The following is a 24,224-nucleotide window of genomic DNA, read 5'->3' as shown; positions in this document are numbered from 1 at the left end:
TATTAGCAAAAGGGAGCTGGAAGACTAATAGGTGCCGCTACACTCCAGTCTGGGTGACAAAGTTAGACCATATCTCTAAATAAGTAAAAAATAAATATACTTATACCATTAAATCTAAATTCTAAAGTTATAAATTTATACCATAAAGTTTATACTATCAAATCTAAACCTAGGCCGGGCGCGGTGGCGCACACTTGTAGTCTCAGCACTTTGGGAGGCCGAGGCGGGCGGATCACGAGGTCAGGAGTTTGAGACCAGCCTGGCCAAGATGGTGAAACCCCGTTTCTACTAAAGATACAAAAAAAAATTAGCCAGGCGTGGTGGCGCACGCCTGTAATGCCAGCTACTCCAGAGGCTGAGGCAGGAGAATCGCTTGAACCCAGGAAGTGGAGGTTGCAGTGAGCCGAGATGGCGCCACTGCACTCCAGCCTGGGCGACAGGGCGAGTCTAAAAAAAAAAAAAAATCTAAACCTAGACCACAGAATATCCCTTGAAGTGAGTTTGAACTTCCCAAAACCAATGATAGAAATGTCCAAGTGGTTTCTACTTGCTCTACTACTAGTCTAATAGCCTTCAAACCCAACGGCTCCCACCTCCGTACACTGTTCCTTTTCCAGACGACAAAACCGTCGCACAGTTCAGCATGTTTCCAGTAATAGTTCTGTACTTCCCAAATAGATTGCTGCCACTTCTCCCACAAGCACCCGAAGGCGGCTCTGGTAAGCAGCTGACATTAACTAGGTCAGCATTTGTGTAATAAACATGGCCTGGGTAATTCTCGGTGAGCTTTCCTCTGCCCCCTTTATCTAAAATTTCACAGGCCTCTACACACGCCCATCTCCCTTTCCCGAATGTCCTTTTTTCTCTTCAGCACTTGTCACCAACAAACCTGAAGTTTACTCGTTTATCTCATCTATCTTGTCTCTGCCACTAGCACACAAGCGCCAAAAGGCAGGGATTTTTGTCAGTTTTGTCCATTGCTGTGTCTCCTCCAGTGCCTAGAACAATGTCTGCGACTCTCTCAAGAAAAGCCTGGTATAGAATTTAAAGGGATAGCAAAATGTGTGCAAAAAGTATGATCAATCACGCAGGGTTTGCCATTGCCAGAAAGGGTATCTGGCAACTAACAGGTTCACCAATATTTGCTAAATGAACGGAATACACGATCATTCTCAAAACCTGGTGGGTCTCATAGTCACATGGGGACATAGTTACAACGGAGATGCCCAGGCCCGTGATTCCATCAACGAAATCGAATTCCTGAATCACAAGGAACTGAGGCAGGTGATCGAAAGACCACCCTCAGTTTGGGAAGAAGCTAGCGGAGTCGAGCAGCAGCGAAAGATGCTCACGACCACAGTTCGCAAAGCAGATACCCGAGCAGCGGCGCCTCCAGGGGCGGAGAAAGACGCGGTCCCCGCCCTCCAGGCACTTTCAGTCTGGAGCAGGGAGGCGAGGGACCCGCAGCTGCGACCCTCCGCGCCCGCGTTCTCGGGCTCCCTCCCACCTGAGCGCTCCCCGCCGCCGCAGGTCGCCCAGGCTCCGCCCCCCGCAGCTTCACCGCCCACCGCGCGCCCCGCCCGAGTGCGCCCAGCCCGCGCGCCGCGGCCTCCCTCACCCTCGGGCCCCGCAGACGCCGCAGCAACGCGTCCTCGTCGTTCTCGACGTCGCCGAAGACCAGCTCCTCCAAGCACCGCTCCACGGCCGGTTTGTCCTCCTCCAGCCTCAGGCGGTTCCGCTGCCGGAGCCGTCTCTCTTCCTCCGCCGCCGCGACTGCAATCGCAGCGGCCGCCGCGCTCGGCCGGGCCGGCGGTTTCCGCTGGGATGAAGGGGCAGGCTTTTGGGGAGGCCCGCCTGGCCCCGCTCCGGCTTTCCAGTCCGGCCTCATTCCGGGCTTCCGCTTCGGCTTCGCTCCGGTTCTCCGGTCCAGTTTCATTCGTCTCCTCCGTTCCGGCGGCATCGTTAGGTTTGAGGAGAAACGCAGGCGCTCACGTGGAACCTCGCTGCGCATGCGCCCAGGCCCCTCGCTGGCCGCCGCCGCCGAAGCCCCGGGGGCCGGAAGGAGCCTGCGCAGCCTCTTGCCACGTGACCAGCACTCCCTCCCTCTGCGTAACTCTCGCTCCCCTACCCAGCCCCGCCCCGTGTGGGAGTTCCTCCGGGAGGGCCAATCTTCCGGGTGTAGGGGGAAGCGGCGTGACTGGAGTGGAAAATTTTTCCAACACAATTTCGCAGCTGCAACATATTGAAAGGAGCGCAAGAAACCCCGAGTATACACTGGGACGGCTGAATGGAACTTCTGCTTTTCCTCTTGGCTGTAACCACTTGACTTGACACAAGCCTCAATACGCTTTCCACCCTTCGTCTTGGTACGGTCCTTGGAGTACGGAGCCTGCAGAGGGTCCCACGGTGGAAGCGAGAGAGGAGGGTATGTAGGGAAGTGGGCCAATCGGGGCGCGGGTCACGGCGCAGGCGCGCTGGGGAGGGAGGGCTATGCTAATGTTGTTGATATCCTGGGGCCACCCGAGTTAAAGGGGGGAAATCCGGGGGCTGCTGCAGCCGCCACCGGTCTGGGCCCAGCCGGGGGCCCCCTGTAGTCGCCGCAGTCCCGGGGAGAGGCACCTGCCCCCAGCCCGGGGAGGGGGCGCCGCGGGCTCGGGGAGCACGGACAACCCCTACCCATGAGGCCCTGATGGAAAACACAAAGGATCTGGTGAGAGCCGAGCGCGGCAGCCGCTTTGTGTGCCAGGTGGGGGGGACGCCTGCAGCTCTCCGACCCCAGGAACCCCGCAGCTCCCTGACCCTGCTCCCTGGCCTGCTTCTCCATCCCACGCCCTCTCAACCTCCGGAGCCCCCCTCCCCCTTCCAGCCGTTAAACGATTCAGGGGTTCCCCTCCCCCCACCCCGTCAGCCTTGGACTCGTTGGGGTTCTCTCCATCTCCTCCACCCTTTGGAAGAAAAATTTGAGAAGAAAGTTTTTCTCTGCGTCCTGCCCCCGCCCCCTGCTCTGGCTAGGGGGGAAAGGCTGGATCCGAGACTTTTCCTTTTTTAGCCACCCAGGGTGGGAGAGTGGAGTAGTCCTCTCTTCTTGGCGGGGAGGGGGAGCACAGTTTCGGTGCTTTGCAGGGGAAGATGTCTATCTGCCTTGGGGGCAGTGCCGCGAGGCGGTTTGCACGTGGAGGTGGAAATATTGAAAGGGGGCGGGGTGGGCACGTGCGGGAGAGGTGGGAGTGGTGTTTGGGAAGCAGCCTCCAAGGCTGCATATTTAAAAGGGTTTCAAGTCGGTGGGCTTCTGTGACCATTGCGTTCTCCTTTGTGAAATAAGAATCCTAACATTTCAGAGTCGGAAGAGACGTTAGAGGTCATCCAAAGCAGCCGTCCCCTCTGCAGCCTCTCTGACAAGTGGTAGGTAGTCTGAACCCTGCTTACACCCCTAAAAGCACTGAGAGCTCACTACTGCCCAGGAAAGCCCATATTTCAGTAGTTCTAATTGTTGTCTGCCTACCCTTATTAGACCCTTCAGTCTCATTCATGTCCTGGTTAAGTTGCTCCTTTTTTTACTTCTCAAATTTTCTCTCACATCCTCCTCACCCACCCACTGCTCATTGGCCTATATTTTGTGTGCCAAGAAAGAACAGCAGGGAAGTGGAGGAAGGGGGGTTGAGAGATAGTGAGGGCTAGCCGAAAACTTTGCTGGGTCAGTGTCAAGTGTGCTGGCTTACATGCCTGAAGATGTTTTTCTACAGGAAGCTAAAGAATTACAATATGGGAATTTCGTGCCTGTTTTCTCTTATGAGTGCATCTTTTTGAAGTTAGAAATTTCAGCGTCATCTCCGTGGTTCTTGTATCACAAAACACATTTGTTTGTTACCTAAATCACTTCTAAGGATGTCTAAAACTGTCTCTTAGGGATGGTACTGAAGCGGTTAGAAGCATCACCTGGTAGAGGGATGATTAGATGATTACCGCCCCCACCCGTATTTGACCTGTGTTCCTCGGAAGCTAGTCTTTCCTCCAAGGGCCTCTCTTCCAAATGCTTTTACTCCTTTTTTTTTTTTATTTAAAGTAACTATCTTTTATGAGATTTGAAATTTACGAACCATTTTAATACTTGTTTAGAGTTTACAATATTTTTAATTCTCCTTATACTAGCATGCACCAGTACTTATCACTGGGTGGTTGAGATAGTTGAAACTATTGTCACTGGGTGTTTTTCTAACGTTCTCCTTCATTTGGTGAGCTATGCTGCCTCTAAAAGTAGTTTTATTGGCCTAAGAATCTTGGATATACCTGTTACTCTCTAATGTGGTGAAGTGGGTGTTAATACATAACAAGTATAATGTAGAAATAATGCATGTGATTTAAAAGCCAGCAAATAAATTTCACCTTAAGCCCCAGTCTCCTATTTAAAAGGTTAGACTCAATTTTTCTCTCCTCCTCTTATAACTTAGAGACTGTTGCTTTGCTCTTGTGTACTTAGACTGTTATTTTATTTTTCATTTGTTTACCTCAACACCAGAGTGTTTAGAAAGAAAATAGCTGTACTTTTTTTTTTTTGCACCACCTCCTTCTCTGAATAAGAAGTAGCTTCTATCTATCTAAAACCCCATACTGATTGCTTGTGAGTACCTTGCAAATCATGGCAACATCTGTCTTGAATAAGTATTTATTCATAGTGCCTTACGTTGTTGCGTCATGCTTTTTAACCATCCAGTTTCTAACTTTATGTAATGTTTGACATAAAATATTTCCTCTAAATCTACTCATTAGAATTCAGCTTGTGAAAAAGAATCAGTAGAGGTGTAATAATAGTGTTTTTAACATTTTAATTAATAAGGAGTTCCAAGGTTTTTTCCTGCTTACTTTAAACATGAACTGTCATGACTTAAGTTGACTGACTTTGGAGACATCTGCATTCTAAACATACTAGACAGGAACAACTGGTTTTATTTTTAAGACGCTGCCATATTCTTTAAAGCTGGTTATATGTTGACCTTATTATCTAAACCTTTCTAGATGTTCTAGTGCTGCTTTTGGTCCCTCAATAATGTTGAAAATTAAAACAACATTTTAAATTGTTTTCAAATGTAACATAGTGATCAAAGGAAAATATAAGCTATAGTTTAAAAGTGAAAACAACATATTAGGATAAATACTAAACCACTGAATTACTAAAAGCCAAGAGTGCTCAGTAGTCTGAGTAACCACATTCTAAAATTAGACAAGTGACATTCTTTGGGTTGCTCTTTGTTTCTCAGCTTTTCATCTTTAAAATGTTTGCTAAATAAGATATAACCTTTCACACTTATGTATCGTTAGTCTGAGGGTTTCAAAATTCAAGAAAGAATAAAAACATCAGGACAATAAAAGAGAAAGGACTTACAATAGTTAAAACAATCTAAGATATTTCTCCTAACACCACAGTATTCTTAACTGTGCAAGATGACTTTTGATTTCATGCAAAAATTGCACATAGATTTAATCATTATTTTTTAATAAACCTTGGCTTAAGGATTTTTTTACCTGCAAATTTAGGATTTCTCTTCTTGCTTTGCTGGAACCCACAATAAAAGGTGAAAAGGAAATAATTCCCATTTGAACAAACCCTGAATATGAGATAGGATGAAGTGATACAATAAGAGGGGTGCTGGCAGTGAGGTTGATGTCACAATTCTGCCATTGAGTAGCTCCATGGCCCTTGTTGGACAATATCCTGTGCCTCCATTTTCTCATGGCAGTTGAAGGGTTAGTCTAGTATCAGCATAATCCAATAGAAGTTTCTGCAATGATGGAAATTTCCTATATCTTTGCTGTCCAGTTATGGTAGCCACTAGCCACATGTGGTTGTTGAGCACTTGAAATGTAACTAGTGGAACTAAAAATTGAAGAACTCAATTTTTAATTTTGCTGTTTTAGGCAATGTAAATTTAAGTAGCCAAATGTCTGGCATACTGGACATACACACATAGAACACTGTTTTCTAAGCATAATTAATCATTAGAATCACTTCTTGGAGGCTCTTGTTAAAATACTAAACTTCTCTCCTATAACTTATTTAGTAGGTCTGCAGTGGGTCCTGGGAATGTGTTTTTAATGTATACCCCAGAAAGTTTATCAGGTTGGTTAGGGAAACACTCCATTAGGAGATTTCTGAGGTCCCTTCGAGTTCTCACTTTAGCACTGATAATTTAGTATTTAGTCTAGTAGAAGTGAGCTCTGGACAAAGTCGGCAGGCTACCTCTCTGAACTGCGATCTTAGGTGAGTTGTGTAATCTCTGAAAGCTTCACTTTCCTCATCTGAAATACAGGGTGAACATCAGCTCTGCCTCCTGTAGTTTCTGTAAACCTCCACTCAGATGTTATGCCCGCTGTTTAAAAAAAGTAAGCTGCTATAAAAGATGAGACAAGTCATAAGATAAAATGTTAAGATGTGTTCCCAGGCTTTCCTTCTTTTTCCTTTTTCACTATGTTTAATTCCTACTACTAGTCTTTTAAAACTGGTTGTATATAATACTCATTAGTTTGTTCAACGTTGTGGCCCAATTATTTGGCCACCGTTTGCAGTCTTAATTGTAGGACAGGAATGTTAAGTCTAATACTTCTTTGTATTTCTGGTGCTAAGCATAGTGATTTGTATATATTGTTCAATAAATATTGGTTAATATTAACCAGGTGTGGTGGCTCACGCCTGTAATCCCAATACTTTGAGAGCCCAGGACAGGCAGATTGCTTGAACCCAGGAGTTCAAGATCAGCCTGGGCAACATGGCGAAACCCTGTCTCTACAAAAAAAAATTACAAAAATTAGTCAGGTGTGGTGGCACACCCCTGTGGTCCCAGCTACTCGGGGGCGGAGGTGGGAGCATTGCTTGAGTCCGGTGGGAGACCCAGGTTGAAGTGAGCCATGATTATGCCACTGGACTCCAGCCTGGGCGACAGAGTGAGAGTTCGTCTCAAAAAAAAAAAAAAGGAAAAAAAAAAGGTTATCATCATCTATTACTTTAAGACTTCTAAGCTTTAAAATTTGCTAGAGATTATTTTATACACCAGAGAAGTAGCCCCCTTGTGTATCTGTATGTGTTTAACACATCTTTGTTTAATTATTAACACCGTGTAGTTACTATTGTTCAGTGATTTTATATCTTCTGAGCAACCAGTTCCAAATATATTTTTTAAAGGTAAATACCAAGAGAATGTTATCATTTCAGATCAAGTGTTTTTAGGTTATATCAGATCAATATGATACTGAATAAGCTATTGAATTTACTTTCTCTTTTCTTTTTTTTTTTGAGATGGAGTCTCGCTCTGTCGCCCAGGCTGGAGTGCAGTGGCATGAGCTCGGCTCACTGCAGTCTCCGCCTCCCGGGTTCAAGTGATTCTTCTGCCTCAGCCTCCCGAGTGGCTGGGACTACAGGCAAATGCCACCACACCCAGTTCATTTTTGTATTTTTAGTAGAGGTGGGGTTTCACCATATTGGCCAGGCTGGTGTCAAACTCCTGACCTTGTGATCTGCCCGCCTCAGCCTCCCAAAGTGCTGGGATTACAGGCGTGAGCCACTGCACCTGGCCCGTCTCTGTGTTAACATACTAATAAATGATCTTGTTTGATCATTCAGACCACATTCGCCCTACAGACCCAGCTTGAGTATGAATTCTATTATTGGGGGTAGAATTGATAGCTGATAATGATCTCAGGGAATCTCTAGGCCACTGCATGTTTCAGACTTAATTTTGATATGGTCATCTTATTTTTAATTAGTTTTCCAGGTTCGTACTTAAGGATTCATAGCTTTCTTCGGAAGAACTGAAAGCCTATTCATGTGAATTTTTTTATTTTATCATACATCCTTCCTGTGTGGTAAGTGATGTTTTTCTTATTTAGAAGAGAGGGAAACTGAGACCCAAGTAATTGTTACATCCAAAGTCATAACAGTGATAGGTCTAGAAGTTGAACCCAAAGAGGTAGAAATTTGTATTTCTTGTAGATCAAAGAATCACTTCCTTTTGTTCACTGTTGCTTTAAATCTTAAAATATTGCTATGTAGAATATTGTCCTCTCCTATCATTCTCCTGGGTACTTTTCCATTTCTTTAGATGGGTTATTCAGAATATTATTGCTTTTGGTTTCCTCTTGATTGTATCATTGACATGAATTTATTCTTGCTTGCACATTGAATTTGTGGGAAATAAAAACTCAGTAATCCCAAATCCTTACCATTTATGTTCCTCGTAACAGTAAGCTTAGAAAGAAAAAAGGCATTTCTCTTTACACTGATGAGTTTTATCACTATACCAGAATGTGCTTTCATCCTCATAGTATAATAGAATGAAAAAGAGGCCTGCAGGAGCTAAATAGCTCTTGAGCTCCTACCAAGTTCAGTCATTGTAGACTATGTATTAATCTCTGTTTACTACTTTGTGATCTCATGCATACAACATTCAAATTTAAGGTTCTAGAAAATATTTGCTCCATAGCTAAATATAAAAATTTGAAAATTATGTGAGCCACTGCTCCCAGTGGGTTTGGATAATGAAGAATTGGTTGACTTCTGATGAGTTTATTCATATCTGATGAGTTTACTCATATTGAAATTACACTATTATTAATATTACTTGGCTCCATGTTTATTGACACCTGCATTTAAGATTTCAAGTGTTTTCTGTCATTTCTCCCAGAGATGTTTAGTTTTGTTGGAACTTTTGTTTGGTTATACCAATAAGTTAATGACTATGCTTTTTAATTCCCTTGTAGATTTCATAGGGAGGATGGTTTACCTAAGTGACAGTTACAGTAGGACAATGAAGTTCCGTTGTGATTTGTGATCTCTTCTTTAATTTTGTCCCTATAAAAACCTTTTATTTTTTATTATAGAAGTACACCTATAATGTTTTAAAAAAGAAAAATATTGAAAAGTTAGATTCATCTTCCCATGCCACTTCTACCCTGCTAAAAGTTTAGCTACTCCTAAGGTCTTTCTTAGTGCACATAAAAACAAACATACATATATTGATCTGTGTATATGCCAGTGTATATTGTCTCTTTGAATAAAAAGTGAGTCATATTGTGATATATTTTATTATACTATGTATTGTGATTTATTTTTTCCACTCAGTATTTTACCTGTTGCTCATGATTCCCCTGCTGATTGTAAGTTTGTCTCCAGTTTTTCATTATTATTACATTAGCAAACATCCTTCTACATAGGTTCTTGTGTCCTTGTATGTATTATGTATGAGTATTTCTGAAGGACAGATTCCTAAAAATGGAATTACCTAGTCAAAAGGCATAGCCATTTTAAGTTTTCATATGTAATGTCAAATTGCCTTCCAGATAGATAGTGTAAGGTTACCTTCCTACCAAGTGTATATGAGCACTGTTTTTCCCACATGTATTTACTGATACCACATATCAATCTCTCAATATATACCAACTTAATTTTTTAATGTACTGTATACTTCATATAAATTAGCTTTTATTTTTATCAAAGTAATACATGCACTTGATAGTATAATAATTAAACAATGCTAAAAGTATTCCAAAAAAAATGGTCCTTGTCCCAATTCAGCTCTGATGAGACAACTGCTTTCATTCTTTTAGCTTTCTCGTCTAGTATCTATCTCTCTAATTCTAAAGCTTAGGCTTATATTATTTATTTAGTATATGAATTTTAGACATTAGTGACTTTATAGTGGACAGGGAGTTAGAACATACACCCAAATATAAAGCAAGGTTTACCTACCTACAATCATTCCATCTCCCTACATTCAAGACCTTAAATAGTCATCTAATATGATTTGCAGTTTTTTGGGTTTTTTTTTTTTTTTTTTTTTTTTGAGACAGAGTCTCACTCTGTCGCCCAGACTGGAGTGCAGTAGCTCAATCTTGGCTCTCTGCAACCTTCGCCTCCCGGGTTCAAGTGATTCTTCTGCCTCAGCCTCCCTGGTAGCTGGACTACAGGTGCCACCACCACACCTGGCTGATTTTTGTATTTTTAGTAGAGATGGGGTTTTACCATATTGGCCAGGCTGGTCTGGAACTCCTGGTGGATTACTCCTCAAGTAATCCACCCACCTTGGTCTCCCAAACTACTAGGATTACAGGTGTGAGCCACTGCACCTGGCCTCGGTTTTATTTTGAAGAGCAAAATGTTCATGAAGGCACATTACCTGAAACATATTTATTTGATGCTTGTTTTCTATGCTTATAGAGGCTAGCTGACAGAACCAGTATTGGGGAGGGGGGAGAAAGAAGGTTAAAATTTAAAACGTTTTAAGATAGTCCCATGATTCATATTATTAGTGTTCATGGTGGTTATATGATCTTGGGCAAGTTGCTTAGCCTATTTGGGCCACTGCTTCCTCCTGTAAAATGAGAGTGACACTCATAAGGTTTAAATGCGCTGCTACAGATTTAAGTGCTGAATATGCCTGACACATACTAAGCATATTACAAATATTATAATAATAACCAAATCAGATCAGTAACAAAAATAGTCCAACATGGCTGGGTGCAATGGCTCATGCCTGTAATCCCAACACTGTGGGAGGCCGAAGTGGGCCAATCACTTGAGGCCAGGAGTTCGAGATCAGCCTGGCCAACATGGTGAAACCCTGTCTCTACCAAAAATATAAAAATTACCCAGGTGTTGTGGCACACACTGTAATCCCAGCTTCTCGGGAGACTGAGGCATGAGAATCGCTTGAACCTGGGAGGCAGAGGTTACAGTAAGCCAAGATCATGCCACTACACTGCAGCTTGAATGACAGAGCAAGTCCAATATTAGATTATTGTAGAATTTACAAATAAACTCCTATAGGACGAAATGTGTTCAAGAGTTCAACTCACAAATTTAGTTTATTTCTCTACCTATAAATAGAGATTTGTAGATTCTTATAGGTAGAGAAATAAACCAAATTCCAACTGCTCCTTATGCTCATTCCTCTAGGTGTTAAGAGTGAGGGAGGGAAGGCTTGACAAATTTACTGAAAGAGGTATGGAAGTGTGAAAGCTTTAGACAAGGTACAAAGATCCACTCTCAGAAAGAGAAAATCTGAAAAAAGTTCCAAAACATTGATCATAGGTTTGGAGTTTGATAGTTCACAGCTCTATGTATGGAGAAGAGCTTAAAGGTAAGCAGTACCAGAATTGGTAGCTTTAAATTATAAGCATTGCCTCATAAGGGAAACATGAAGACTTGGAGACATGTCAGTGAAGACTTGGAGACATGGCAGTGAAGAAGAAAGAAGAAGAAATTCTTCAGGAAAAGAAAAAAACTGAACTTAGAGAAGAGGGTGTTCTTGAACTAGGAGCTCTGCCTATGAAATGAACAGAAATAGAAAAGAGCAGGCCACATCCATACAGAACTGTAAGAAAAAACAAACAGGAAATGTGAATCAGCATTTCAACTGATGAAAATCTACCCCCATCAAAAAAAGCAGGAAAAAATTGACATAATGCTCCAAGTGAAATTAAACATCCTCAAACCAATGTTTGGAGATTTGAAAAATTAAGAAATATTCTGAAACAAATATAAAACTCAGAAAGGAACAAAAAGCATTAAGAAATGAACACAAAGTAGATTAAACAGAAAAATAGAAGATAAAATCATAACCAATAATGAAGTTATAACATTCCCACATGACAAATTCAAATTTAATAAAAAGTATTGAAGAAAAGCAGGAAAACAGGATAATTGAGATGAGATTTTTGTTTTGAAAATTGACCAAGTTGAAATGGGAGATGGATCCAAAGTCTACTGTATATAATTGGTGTCCTTCAAGAAGAGAAAATATTTAAAACTATAATCCAAGAAAACTTTCTGGAAGTGAAAAGAGATCTGAATCTATACCACAGAAGTTCATACCAGAAGGCACACTCAAAGATATTTCCTAGTAAAGCTGTATGACTGTAAAGATGCAAAGAATTCTCAGGGTCTCCAGGCAAAGACGTGACATAGAGGCAAGAGAATTAGACCAGTGTCAGATTTCTCAAAAGCAACGTAACAAAGCAAGACAGTGGAGCAGCATGAGGAAAGTGACTGCTAGCCAGGGATTTTATATCCAGCTAACTGTTGTCCAGGTATTAAGGCTGCAGAACAACAGTTTGAACATGCAGGAACTCAGGGAATACTGTACTCGTTTACCCCTCCTGAGGACACTTGAAAAGGATGACTTTCATCTAAAAGATATTTGGGACATTTCCTACAAAAAGACTGTGACAATAAGTATTTCAGATATCTTTTTGAACTAAGATTAAAACCAATAGTAGGGACCTAGAGAATAGTACATAAACATTATACATTCTGACAAAGCAGAAAGAATGCAACTAAAATATAATGGGATGGGAAATAAAAGGAAAAACTAAGGCCATGTGTGGTGGCTCACACCTGTAATCCCAGCACTTTGGGAGGCTTAGGTGGGTGGATTACTTGAGCCCAGGACTTCTAGACCAGCCTGGGCAACATAGTGAGACCCAGTCTCTACAAAAAAAAAAAAAAAAAAGTGTTTAATTAGCCAGGCGTGGTGGCTCATGCCTGTAGTCCCAACTACTCAGGAGGCTGAAGTAGGAGGATCATTTGAGCCCAGGAGGTCAAGGCTGCAGAGAGCTGTGTTTGCCTAACTGCACTCCAGCCTGGGCAACAGAATGAGACCCTGTCTAGAACTGTTCTTTTTCAGAACTAGAATAAGAATAATTACTGTAATTGAAGTAATATGAGGGAGTCAGAGGCTACCATCTAAAACTGAAAGACCAAATAGAAAAGATTAGGTAAGAAAAAAAATACAGTGTACTGTAAAAGCTATTAATATAAAGGTAAGCATGACGAAGACTTTCCAAAATACTGAGAGAAATTTTTAAAGGGACAGAGAAAACCATGATGGAACAGAAAAAAAAGTATACAGTACATAATGCATACCCTAATGATAAAATATGTGGAGAATTGAGAGCGAACATAAAGGCCAGGACAAATATGTACCAGGCAAATAGAAACCCCAAGAATGCAAGACTGAAAATGCTGATAGCAAAGTAGAATTCAAACCAAAAAAAGCATTAAATCAGACAAAAGAGAACAGTTTATAATGCTAAAAACCATGATTCACAACAAAGAATTCACAGTTAAATATGTACCACATAACACAGCAACAATCTGTATAAAGTAAAATCTATGTGAAGTATAAGAAGAAATAAAAAACTAAAATTAGGGGACTTTGACACTTAGCACAAGATGTAGTGGGTAAAAAAGGGTATGAAAGATCTAAATAATGTTATGTGAATCTTCAAGTATATCCCTAATAATCAAGAATATACTGCTTCCCCCCGCCCCCAACTCTGTCTCCCAGGCTGCAGTACAGTGGCATGATCATGGCTCACTGCAGCCTTGACCTCCCTGCCTCAGGTGATCCTCCCACCTCAGCCTCCCAAGTAGCTGAGACCACAGGTGCACACCACCATGCCCAGCTAATTTTTTTTTTTTTTTTTTGCTTATTGTAGAGACGAAGTCTTGCCATGTTGCCCAGGCTAGTCTCAAACTCTTGGGCTCAAGCAGTCTTCCTGCCTTGGCCTCCCATAGTCCTGGGATTATAGGTGTGAGCCACCATGCGGGGCCAGAGAGTATGTTCTTTTTAAACACAGAATATTCACAAAAAATTGTCAATCTATTAGAAAAACATTAGTAGGTCCCATACAAGAAAACAAAAACAAATCCAAAAAGCAAAAGGACATTGCACTTCCGTCTTGAAGTTAAGAAACCTTGTATTATGTATTCACAGAAAACCTTGTACAAGAATTTTTGTGGCAGCTTTATTCATAGTAAAATCTGGATGAAGAAAGGGTAAGCTGATACATTGACGAGTATTACTCAGCAATAAAAAGAAACCATTTATACATGTAACATGAATGAATCTCAGAAACACTATGCTGACTGGAAGAAATTAGACACAAAAATATGCATACGATTTTATGCCATTTATATAAAATCTTAAATATATACAAAATTTAGCCAAAGCTAATAGAACTCGGGACTGGGGAGAGATTGAGTGGGAAAGGACAGGAAGGAGCTTTCTAGAGTGACAGAAAAGTCCTATATTTTGATAAGCGTTCAACAGTATGCCTTAATTTTTAAAAGTTTAATGGGTAAAAGGGAAACACAAATTGCAAAGTTTCTGGAAAATGATGATAAGAAAAGTACTACATAATACTACATACCAGAATCTGTGGAATACATTTAAAGCAGTGAGCAGAGGAAAATTCATAGCCCTAAACACTTAACATAAATGAAAATAAATTCCCAATTCAGAAATGAACAAAGTAAGCCAAAAGCACAAGGAAGGAAATAAAGATAAAAGTAGAAGTTAATGAGTTAACAGAAAAACTATATGTCTAGTTGATGAATCAATCTTGGACCCTTGAGGGAAGAGTCACATAATAGATGAATCACTAGCTAATTTAACCAAGTGGGGAAAGGGAGAAAGCACACATGAAATTTTAAGAAATAACAACGGGAAGATAACATTGGATACAGAGGAAATTGAGAACTATTTTAATACAGAACTATTTTGCACACCTCTATACAAATACATTTCAAAACCTAGATGAAATGGATAATTTCTTAGGAAAATACAGTTTAATAAAATTGACCTCATTAGAGATTAAAAGAAAATAAGACCAATTTTCCTAGAAGAACTAAAAATTTGTCAAGGAACCATCCCACCAAACACCAGGCCTAGATGGTTTCACAGGGGAGTTCTGCCTGACCAGATATTCCTGATGCTACATGAGTATAGAAAATGGAAAGCTAATTATTTTTGTGACGTAAGAGTAATACTGGACTGTGCGCAGTGGCTCACGCCTGTAATCCCAGCATTTTGGGAGGCCAAGGTAGGAGGATCACTTGACCCCAGGAGTTTGAGATTGGCCTGGGCAATTGTAGTGAGACTTGATCTCTACAAACAACTAAAAAATTAGCTGAGCACAGTGGCCTGTGCCTATAGTCCCAGCTACTTGGGAGGCTGGGGTGGGAGGATCACTTGAGCCCAAGGGGTGTTGAGGCTGCAGGGAGCCAAGATCGTGCCACTGCACTCCAGCCTGAGCGATAGAGCAAGACCCTGTCTCCAAAAAAAAAAAAAAAAAAAGTAATACTGATTTCTTAGCCTGATAAAGATAGCTCAAAAAATGAAAATTACAGAGTTATCACATACAGATACTAATGAAAAACTATTACTGTGCAGTCTCTCACACCATATTACAAAAATACATTTTCATGAGTAAGTTTTATACCAGGAATACAAGGATGATTCAGTATTTGGAAATGTATTTATGTAGTTCACCATACTAATCGGTCAGAAGAGAAAAGTTGTGTTCTCTTTATAGAAGCCGAAAAAGCCTATGACAAAATTCAACACCTGTTCCTAACAAAAACTTTTCAGAAAATAGGAATGGATGAATACTTCCTTAATATATAATATTTTTATTTTTATGAATACACACATATGCACATGTACATAGCCTTAACCCTAAAGCCAGAATCTTATTAAGAAACACCACAATCAAGAATAAAGTAAGGATACCCATTTTCTCCATGACTTAATATTATACTGGAAATATGAGCCAATACAGATAGAAAAGAAAACAAATGGCCGGGTGCAGTGACTCACACCTGTAATCCCAGCACTTTGGGAGGCTGAGGCGGGCGGATCACCTGAGGTCAGGAGTTCAAGACCAGCCTGGCCAACATGGTGAAACCCCGTCTCTACTAAGAATAAAAAAAAAAAAATTATCTGGGTGTGGTGATACGTGCCTGTAGTCCCAGCTACTCAGGAGGCTAAGGTGGGAGAATTGCTTGAACCCTGGAGGCAGAGGTTGCAGTGAGCCGAGATTGCACCACTGCACTCCAGCCTGGACGACAGAGTGAGACCCTGTCTCAAAAAGCAAATTAGAGACATAACAGTGGAAAAAGAAGAAAAGATTCTTTGTTAGTGACGTGATTGTTTATCTGGAAAGCCTTAGAAAAATCAATGACAAAACTACCTTCAAACAATTCAGCGAGGTAGGATATAAAATAATAAATCTTTGTGTAGTGAGAAAATAACCAGTTAAGAAAATACAACAAAAGAGAAGATTACAATAGCAACAACAAAACATAGATTGAGCATCCCTAATCCAAAAACCTGAAGTCCAAAATGCTCCAAAATTTGAAGCTCTTTGAGCATGGACATGACACCACAGATAACCACATAGGCAACTGAGATAGTGACACCTTTGCTTTCTGCTGGTTCAGTGTACACAAACCTTACTTGATGCACAAAATTTTTTTTATACTGTATAAAATTGTCTTCAGGCTATGTGTATAAGTTGGATATGAAACAAGTGAATTTCGTGTTTAGACTTGGGTCTCATCCCCAAGATATCTAATTATGCGTATGCACATATTCCAAAATCTGAAATGTTTCTGGTCCCAAGCATTTTGCATGAGGAATACTCAAACTGTAATTAAATTCCTAAGGATTTACTTCCTTAAAAACGTTGTTAAAAACCTATGTGAAGCAGGCTATATAAAACATTCCCAAAAGACACAAAGCAGACTTGAACAAATGGAAAGACATCCACTGTCCTTGAGACATATCAAAATGTCACTTTTTCCAAAGTTAATTAGAAATTTAATGAGATCATAATATAAAAAGACTGATAACTTTTTGGTATAGAGTTGAACTATCTAATACTTGAAGTGCACTTGGAAAAATAAACATGCAAGAATGTAAAAACATTAAAAGATTTTTGAGGGGGTATCTAGCTCTGCAAGATATCAGAATACATTCCAAACCCTTAATGATTCAGAAAGCAAGACATTGGCACAAGAACAGACCAGGGAAATAGTGTGAAATCCAGAAATGGACACAACTACATATGGAAACCTAGCACTTAAAGTGGTATTTTAAATCACTGAGATAAAGATGGACATTTTGATAAAGGATGTTGGCGCAACTAGATAGCCATTTGGAAAAAATATTAGAACTGTTCTTCATGCTATACATAATAATAAAGTCCAGACACATTAGATCTAAATATAAAAACTATACAAATACCAGGAAAAAATACGGGAAAATTTTTCTGTACCATGCTTCAGGAAAAAATTTTCTGACTCATAATCAAGGTACAATGAAATAAAATACTGATACATTTTGCTATCTCAGATATTTTAAATGTATGGGGAAAAGCTTCATGTGCAAAATCACAATTTTCCATACATACAGATAAAGGGTAAATGTAAATTTCTCAATGCCAAGAACTTTGAAGAAAATTAAGACTAAAAACCCTAAAGAAGAAAAAAGGCACATAAAACCACACAAAATAAGATAACAAAAAAATCCTCTAGGGCCGGGCACAGTGGCTCATGCCTGTAATCCCAGCACTTTGGGAGGCTGAGGCGAGCAGATCACGAGGTCAGGAGATCAAGACCATCCTGGCTAACATGGTGAAACCCCACCTCTACTAAAAATACAAAAAATTAGCTGGGCGTGGTGGCACACGCCTGTAGTCCCAGCTACTCGAGAAGCTGAAGCAGGAAAATCACTTGAACCTGGGAGGCGGAGGTTGCAGTGAGCCGAGATCATGCCACTGCACTCCAGCCTGGGCGACAGACTGAGAACTCCATTAAAAAAAAAAAAAATGCTCTGTAGAACTGCATTAAGTGCCCAGATCTTGGCTTTCAATACCAGTTCTTTGCTAATAAGGACTAGAGTTCCTTGGAAAAATTATTGACTTCAGGGCTGGAGCAGCATAGGTATAAAATGAGCCTGGAATATCTTGATAAGGAAGAAAGTAAGGAATTCCTCAAAAAAAAGATGGAAGTATGTCAAAAGGACCCAGGAGGTCTGACATGTTGGGTCATGCCTGTAATCCCAGCACTTTGGGAGGCTCAGTGGGGCAGATCACTTGAGGCCAGGAGTTCGAGACCAGCCTGGTCAATATGGTGAAACCCTGCCTCTTCTGAAAATACAAAAATTAGCCTGGCTTGTTTGTTGGTGCACACCTGTAATCCCAGCTACTCAGAAGGCTGAGGCACAAGCATCACTTGAACCCGGGAGGCAGAGGTTGCAGTGAGCTGAGATCACGCCACTGCACTGGCAACAAGGGGAGACTGTCTCAGGAAAAAAAAGAGGACACAAGAACCAGTTCAGGGACATCATTGTGGCCACATCTGGCATATTTTGAGCCCCAGAATAAGAATAGTGATGAATGATAAACCAATGGGAAAAAAATAGAAGTTAGTGAATTCATACTGATAATGGATAGGTAGGTATGTCAACAAAAGGGGGTTATGACAGGATTTCTTGCTGACTGATAAAAAAGTGCTGGAGTTGGGAAATCATTTTGCAGCCATCATATTAATGTTTGGTTTGGCACAAGTTATCATTAGATGCCAAATTTAAGAATGGCGGTGAGATTTCAGTGAGAAACAATGTGGTCATATTTCAAAGTGTGTCCCTGAGGTTGCCGATTGGTTGCAAGGAGAAATACGTAGTATACAGTGGAAAACTGGACTACACCTTAACAAAGTAATCAACATTAACATCACCAGTGAGAGACAGATAGGAATCTTGTGACTCTGGTTACAATTTCCTGAGGACAAATGTAATATTATGGGGTACATAACCAGAGTCTCTTAAGGACACAGACACATCAGATGAACCTCAAATGAGAAGCATTCTGTTAAGGGGGAAGGGGCTTGCTTGCATTCTTCAAAAATAATTTCAAACGAAACACGTCAGTGTACACCTGTAATCCCAGCTACTCAGGAGGCTGTGGTGGGAGGATCGCTTGACACCAGGAGTTTGAGTCCAGTCTGGGCAACATAGGGAGACCCTGTATCTAAAAAAAATTAAAACTAATCTTCCAGATTAAAGGACACTAAAGAGATAAATACGACTTTTTAATTTTTATGTGATCCTGGTCTTGAAGGAGGAAATGCTATAAAGATATTGAGTCAGTTGGAATGTGGATGGTGAATTAGGGAAAAGTATCATATATTGTCAGATTTCCTAAAACTGATAACTGTGCTCCAGTTATAAGAAAATGTTTTTATTCCAAGGAAATGCACATTGAATTATTTTGTGATACGTAACTTTCAAATTATTCAGAAAATCTATGTGTTTAGAGAAGAAAAATATGGGGCAAAATATTAGTAATTGTTGTGTTTGAGTAGAGTACACAGGACTTCATTGTATTATTCTTCTAACTTTCCTGAAAGTTCAAAGTTACTTCCAAATAGAGAGCTTAAAAAAAAAAAAAAAAAGACAGTGACAACTATACTGGCATACCATTTTTCATCCATCATTTTGGGAAAAATTCAGACACTTGACAATACATTCCCAGCACCTCTGGGGAAACAAGCACTCTCAATATTGCTGGTGCAAATGATTACATTTCTTTGGAGTGGAATTTTGCAATATCTAACAAAATTACAAATACATATATCCTACCCAGCAATCCCATTTCTAAAAATATACCCTGGAGGTATACCATGCACAGTATAAACACACAGATATGTAAGTTTGCTGCAGCGTATTTGTAATTGCAAAACATTGAAAACTAAATGTTGAAACGAGAGATTTGTTGAATAAACATACACAATGGAGTACTATGCAGCTGCAAGAAGAATAAGGAAGATGTCAGTGCACTGAAATGGAATGATTTCCAGGGTATATTTCTAAACTAATAAAAACACAGGAGAGAGGAATATAGTATGTGACTTTTGTGAAGGAAATGGAAATAAGAAAACATATATATAGCTGTACATATACTGTTTACTTTTTCAAAATGTACACAAGAAGAATGAACCAGAAAGTGATAAAGTTGGTTACCCACTTAACAGGGTGGGTGGTGAGGCAGGGAAAGAAATGACATTTGAGTTACACCTATTTGTATATTTCTTTATTTTTGCAAGAAGGGTGATCTTCCCAGTAGTCCCCCCAAAAAATGAAATTAATCCAATAAGGATGATGGAGGAGACTAAAAACCAAAAGAAACCAATTCTAACTTATTTCAAATCAGTAACAACCACATTGAAATAAATAATCCAAGGAACTTTTATACTCAGTAGTCAGTCTAGAGAAAAGTGACTGCAAAGAAATACTAAACTCCAACAGTTTTTTTGTAGTGGTATGCTGTAATGCTTCTGTAACTATTTAAATGTCTAAAAGGGTTGAGCAAATGAGTAGATAGGTTTTGTTAAGAGCCAGCATTCTGTTGAAAAAGACACAAATGTGAAGTGTGGGAAAGTGAGAAAAAAACCCTGTGGGGATGGCTTGGAGTTGGGGATTTAAGTGTGAACTCATAATTTTCTAAAATACATGTGTGTATATATATGTCACATACATGTGTGTATACTTTGTCCAGTGGAAAGGCCCAGAAGCAAAGAGATACCCAAATAGCAATAAGTACATTGAATACCTAGATCTTTATTTCTTACATCATTCCCCACTAAAAGATACCAAGGCTGTTAGGAGAAATGTTTGGTTCCAGGGCTGGGACAGAGAAATGGTTATAAGATAAGCCTGGAGTATCTTATTATGCAAGAAAGTAAGGAAATGCTCAGAAAATGATAGAGGCATGTCAGAATGACACAGGAGTAGGCTTTAAGGGGCTCCCACTGGCCTACTCTGGGACAGTATGATCACCCAGATAATTAAGGACAATAACGAGTTATAAAACCTTGAAAAGTAGGCTGGGCGTGGTGGCTCATGCCTGTAATCCTAGCACTTTGCGAAGCCGAGGCGGGCAGATCACTTGAAGTCAGGAGTTCGAAACCAGCCTGGCCAACATGGTGAAGCCCGTCTCTACTAAAAATAAAAAAATAAATAGCCTGGCATGGTGGCAGGCACCTGTAATCCCAGCTACTTGGGAGGCTGAAGCAGAAGAATTGCTTAAACCCGGGAGGCGGAGGTTGCAGTGAGCCAGGATAGCACCACTGCACTCCAGCCCGGGCAGCAGCGAGACGCTATCTCAAAAAAAATACAACATTGAAAAATAGAAATCCATGAGTTGATACCAATAATAAATAAAAAGAGAAAAAAGAGAGCTGTTTCTTAGAGAATGCTGACTGGTGAACGTGCAGGGAATGTTGGGGTTGGGAAATCATCACAGTGAGAGACTGGGCAAGAATCATTGGATCCTAAATCTTGAGTGAAAATTTAATGAGCTGAATATTTGCATTATCTTTAAAGTGTCTCCCCATAGATTGCTTATTAAAGAAAATAGTAAAAGTACAGTGGAGAAACCAGACCATATCTAGACCAGGTCATTAAAATTAACACCAGCCAGGTGCAGCAGCTCACACCTGTAATCCCAGCACTTTGGGAGGCCAAGGCAGGAGGATCACATGAGGCCAGGAGTTTGAGACCAGCCTGGCAACATGGCAAAACTCCGTCTCTACGAAAAGTACAAAAATTAGCTGGGTGAGGTGACACATGTGTAATCCTAGCTATTCAGGAGGCCGAAGCAAAAGGATTGCTTGAACCCTAGAGGTGGAGGTTGCAGTGAGCCGAAATCACGCCACTGCACTCCAGCCTGGGTGCAGCTTGGGAGACCCTGTCTCAAAGAAAAAAAAAAAAATTAACATCACCAATAAGGGGCGGATGGACCTCGTGCCTCTGGATTTGATGCCTTGAAAATTACAGCATCAATTAGGCAGTGCAACCTAAGTATAATCCTAAGGGCACCTAAAACCCAAAACAAGGAAATTTTTTATTTTTTAAAAGAGGAAATCTATACAGAAGAATTCCAAATACTTAATATGAACATTCCACTCTCAAGAAGGGGAGTATATAACTCCCTGTTCCTTAAGTGTGAGGTATACATAGTCACTTTGTTCCAAAGAGTGTAGTTTAGGAAAGGATTCAGAGTAACTTCACAGCAGAGAAACCTGATAAACACTACCTCGATCAGATAGATGATCAAGTTCAACGTCAGCATTGATAAGTCATGTTAGTGTGTATCGTTGAAATGCTCTGATACAAAGGACACTTTACCTCTGCCATGTACCTGCCAAAAACATAACCCCAGCCTGATAATGAGGAAACTATCAGACAAATTCCAATAGAACAGTCAGCAAAATATCTGACCAAGATTCCTCAAAACTGTCAAGGTCATGAAAAACCAAGAAAACCTGAGAAATTCTCACAACCAAGAGAAGCTGTATGACAACTTAAATAATGAAAACCTAGGGTGACTAAATGTACTGTGGGATCTTGGAACAGAGAAAAGAACAGTAAAAATGAAGGAAAACTGAAAATATAGACTTTAGTTAATGACAGTGTACATATCAGTATTTCATTTATTGTAGCATGTTCAATACTAATGTAAGATGTTAATAGGGGAAACTGGGCCATATGGGAACTCTACTGAATTTTCACTTTTACTGTAAATTTATTACTTCTCAAAAAATAAAGTCTTTAAGAAAAAAAGACTTTTAAGAACAGTTATAGATTTATAGAAAAAGGGTAAAAAGTCTTAAAGGGACTGCATTCTTAAAAGACATCAAATATAAAAAAAGATAAGGTCTCCCTCTAGATTGAAGACTAAGGCACATGACAAATGAAATATATGACCCTGGGCTGAAGAAGAAAAGAAGATCTTGTAAAGGGTGTTGTTGAGTCAGTTGACGAAACTGGAGGATGGATGGTAGATCAGATGAAAGTATTGGGTTAATGTTAAATTTCTTGAAGATGATAGCTGACCTATGATTATGGAAGAGAATATCCTTATTACTAGGAAAGGCACATTGAAGGATAAGGCAATAGTTCTCAACTGGGATTTGTTTTTGTTTTTGTTTTTTTGTTTTTTGTTTTTTGTTTTTTGTTTTTTGCTTCCAGGGGACATTTGGCAATGCCTAAAGGCGTTTTTGGTTGTCACCGCTGGGGGATAAAGGCGAGTGTTACTGCCACAAATGATGCTAGACATCTTATAATGCACAGGCTAGCCTCCTACAAAAAAAGCATTTTCTGGCCCGAAGTAATATTGCCAAGGTGAAAAAACCCTGAGCTATGCTTCTACTTCTGATTTAGAGGTAAAAGGGCTTAAAGCATATAAACCATTCATTAATGGTTGAGAGGGAAAAATATACGTGTAGAGAGGAATAATTGGGAGAAAATGTTAATCATTGGTCAGTCAAGATAAAGGTTGTCTAGATGTTCTTTGTATTGTTGTAACTTATAAATTTATAAATAAAAAGTTAAGTATTTTATGGTAAAAACCTATAACCATCCTTAAAGAAAGTGATCTTATAGTAAAAGACATGATCATATAATAAAGGGCAGTAATTTAAATTTAATGAATTAAGCTTTATGAAAAATAAAAAGTGTATTAGTTGATACAAATAGACATTTGCTCTTTTACTGTCTATCCCCTAAACTGTTTTTATTCAAGTTGATCCAAAAAAATTGTTTTTTTAATCTCATTGGGAAATGAGGGGCCATGTTGTTTTCACACTTACCCAGTTCATTGACTTTTTTTTTTTTTTGAGACGGAGACTCGCTTCGTCGCCCAAGCTGGAGTGCAGTGGCATGATCTTGGCTCACTGCAACCTCCTCCTCCAAAGTTCAAGCAGTTCTCCTGCCTCTGCCTCCCGAGTAGCTGGGACTACAGACGCACATTACCACACCCAGTTAATTTTTGTATTTTTAGTAGAGACAGGGTTTTACCATGTTAGCCAGGCTGGTCTCAAACTCCTGACTTTAAGTGATCCATCCACCTCAGCCTCCCAAAGTTCTGGGATTACAGGCATGAGCCACCACACCCGGCCCACTTCATTGACTTTTATCACAAGTTTTGTTTAAATTGCTAGTGTTTATATAGTACATAAATAGTATTTACAGCTTCCCAGCTAGTCACTGTACTGTTTCCTTTCTGATACAACTGTTTCCTGCAGTTACTGATTGGTTCACTTTTTTCATTTAGTCAGTGTTGAAAGTGCCTGTTGCCTTTTTCCCCATGCTGCTGCAACAAGCTCCAAACACAAAGATTCATATTTTTCCTAGAATCCTTCCAGAGCCATCATCCATCTTCTTTTTCTAATACAATCTGGTTGTTCTCTAAAGCCGCTATACAGCTGTAACGCTGAGACATCCCTTTATCATTGCTTTAGAAACTCTCGTTACCTCTGTGCTGTACTGAATCATGTAGTTCCTAAATCAACCGTCTTCCTCTTTCTTGGTTACTTTGATGTTATAATGAAA

At 40.2% G+C, this 24,224-nt stretch overlaps 2 protein-coding genes across 17 annotated transcripts in view; one reads left to right on the top strand and one right to left on the bottom strand.

Moving 5' to 3' along the window:
* UTP18 (UTP18 small subunit processome component) overlaps positions 1 to 2,378 on the bottom strand; it is a 37,705-nt gene extending 35,327 nt beyond the window's left edge. Inside the window, exon 1 of the mRNA XM_034942500.3 lies at positions 1,619 to 2,378. Within this exon, the coding sequence (XP_034798391.1) occupies positions 1,619 to 2,011 (393 nt within the window). The 5' untranslated portion in view covers positions 2,012 to 2,378. The remainder of the gene's footprint in view (positions 1 to 1,618) is intronic.
* Positions 1,431 to 24,224, top strand: part of MBTD1 (mbt domain containing 1) — an 84,255-nt gene continuing 61,461 nt past the window's right edge. For 6 of the 16 annotated variants that reach the window (XM_063599272.1, XM_034942497.3, XM_034942495.3 and 3 more), the window contains exons 1-3: positions 2,570 to 2,710; positions 3,339 to 3,402; positions 7,756 to 7,854. The gene's annotated coding sequence lies outside the window, so the exon portion shown is untranslated. Of the gene's footprint in view, positions 2,426 to 2,569; positions 2,711 to 3,338; positions 3,403 to 7,755; positions 7,855 to 24,224 lie in introns of those variants that run through there. The other 10 variants (XM_055101602.2, XM_055101605.2, XM_055101601.2 and 7 more) reach the window with 4 other exon arrangements.

The sequence above is a fragment of the Pan paniscus genome, chromosome 19 (assembly GCF_029289425.2).
Source record: "Pan paniscus chromosome 19, NHGRI_mPanPan1-v2.0_pri, whole genome shotgun sequence".
NCBI lineage: Eukaryota > Metazoa > Chordata > Mammalia > Primates > Hominidae > Pan > Pan paniscus.
The sequence above is the reverse complement of the archived record's forward strand: the minus strand, read 5'-3'. Positions and strand labels throughout refer to the sequence as shown.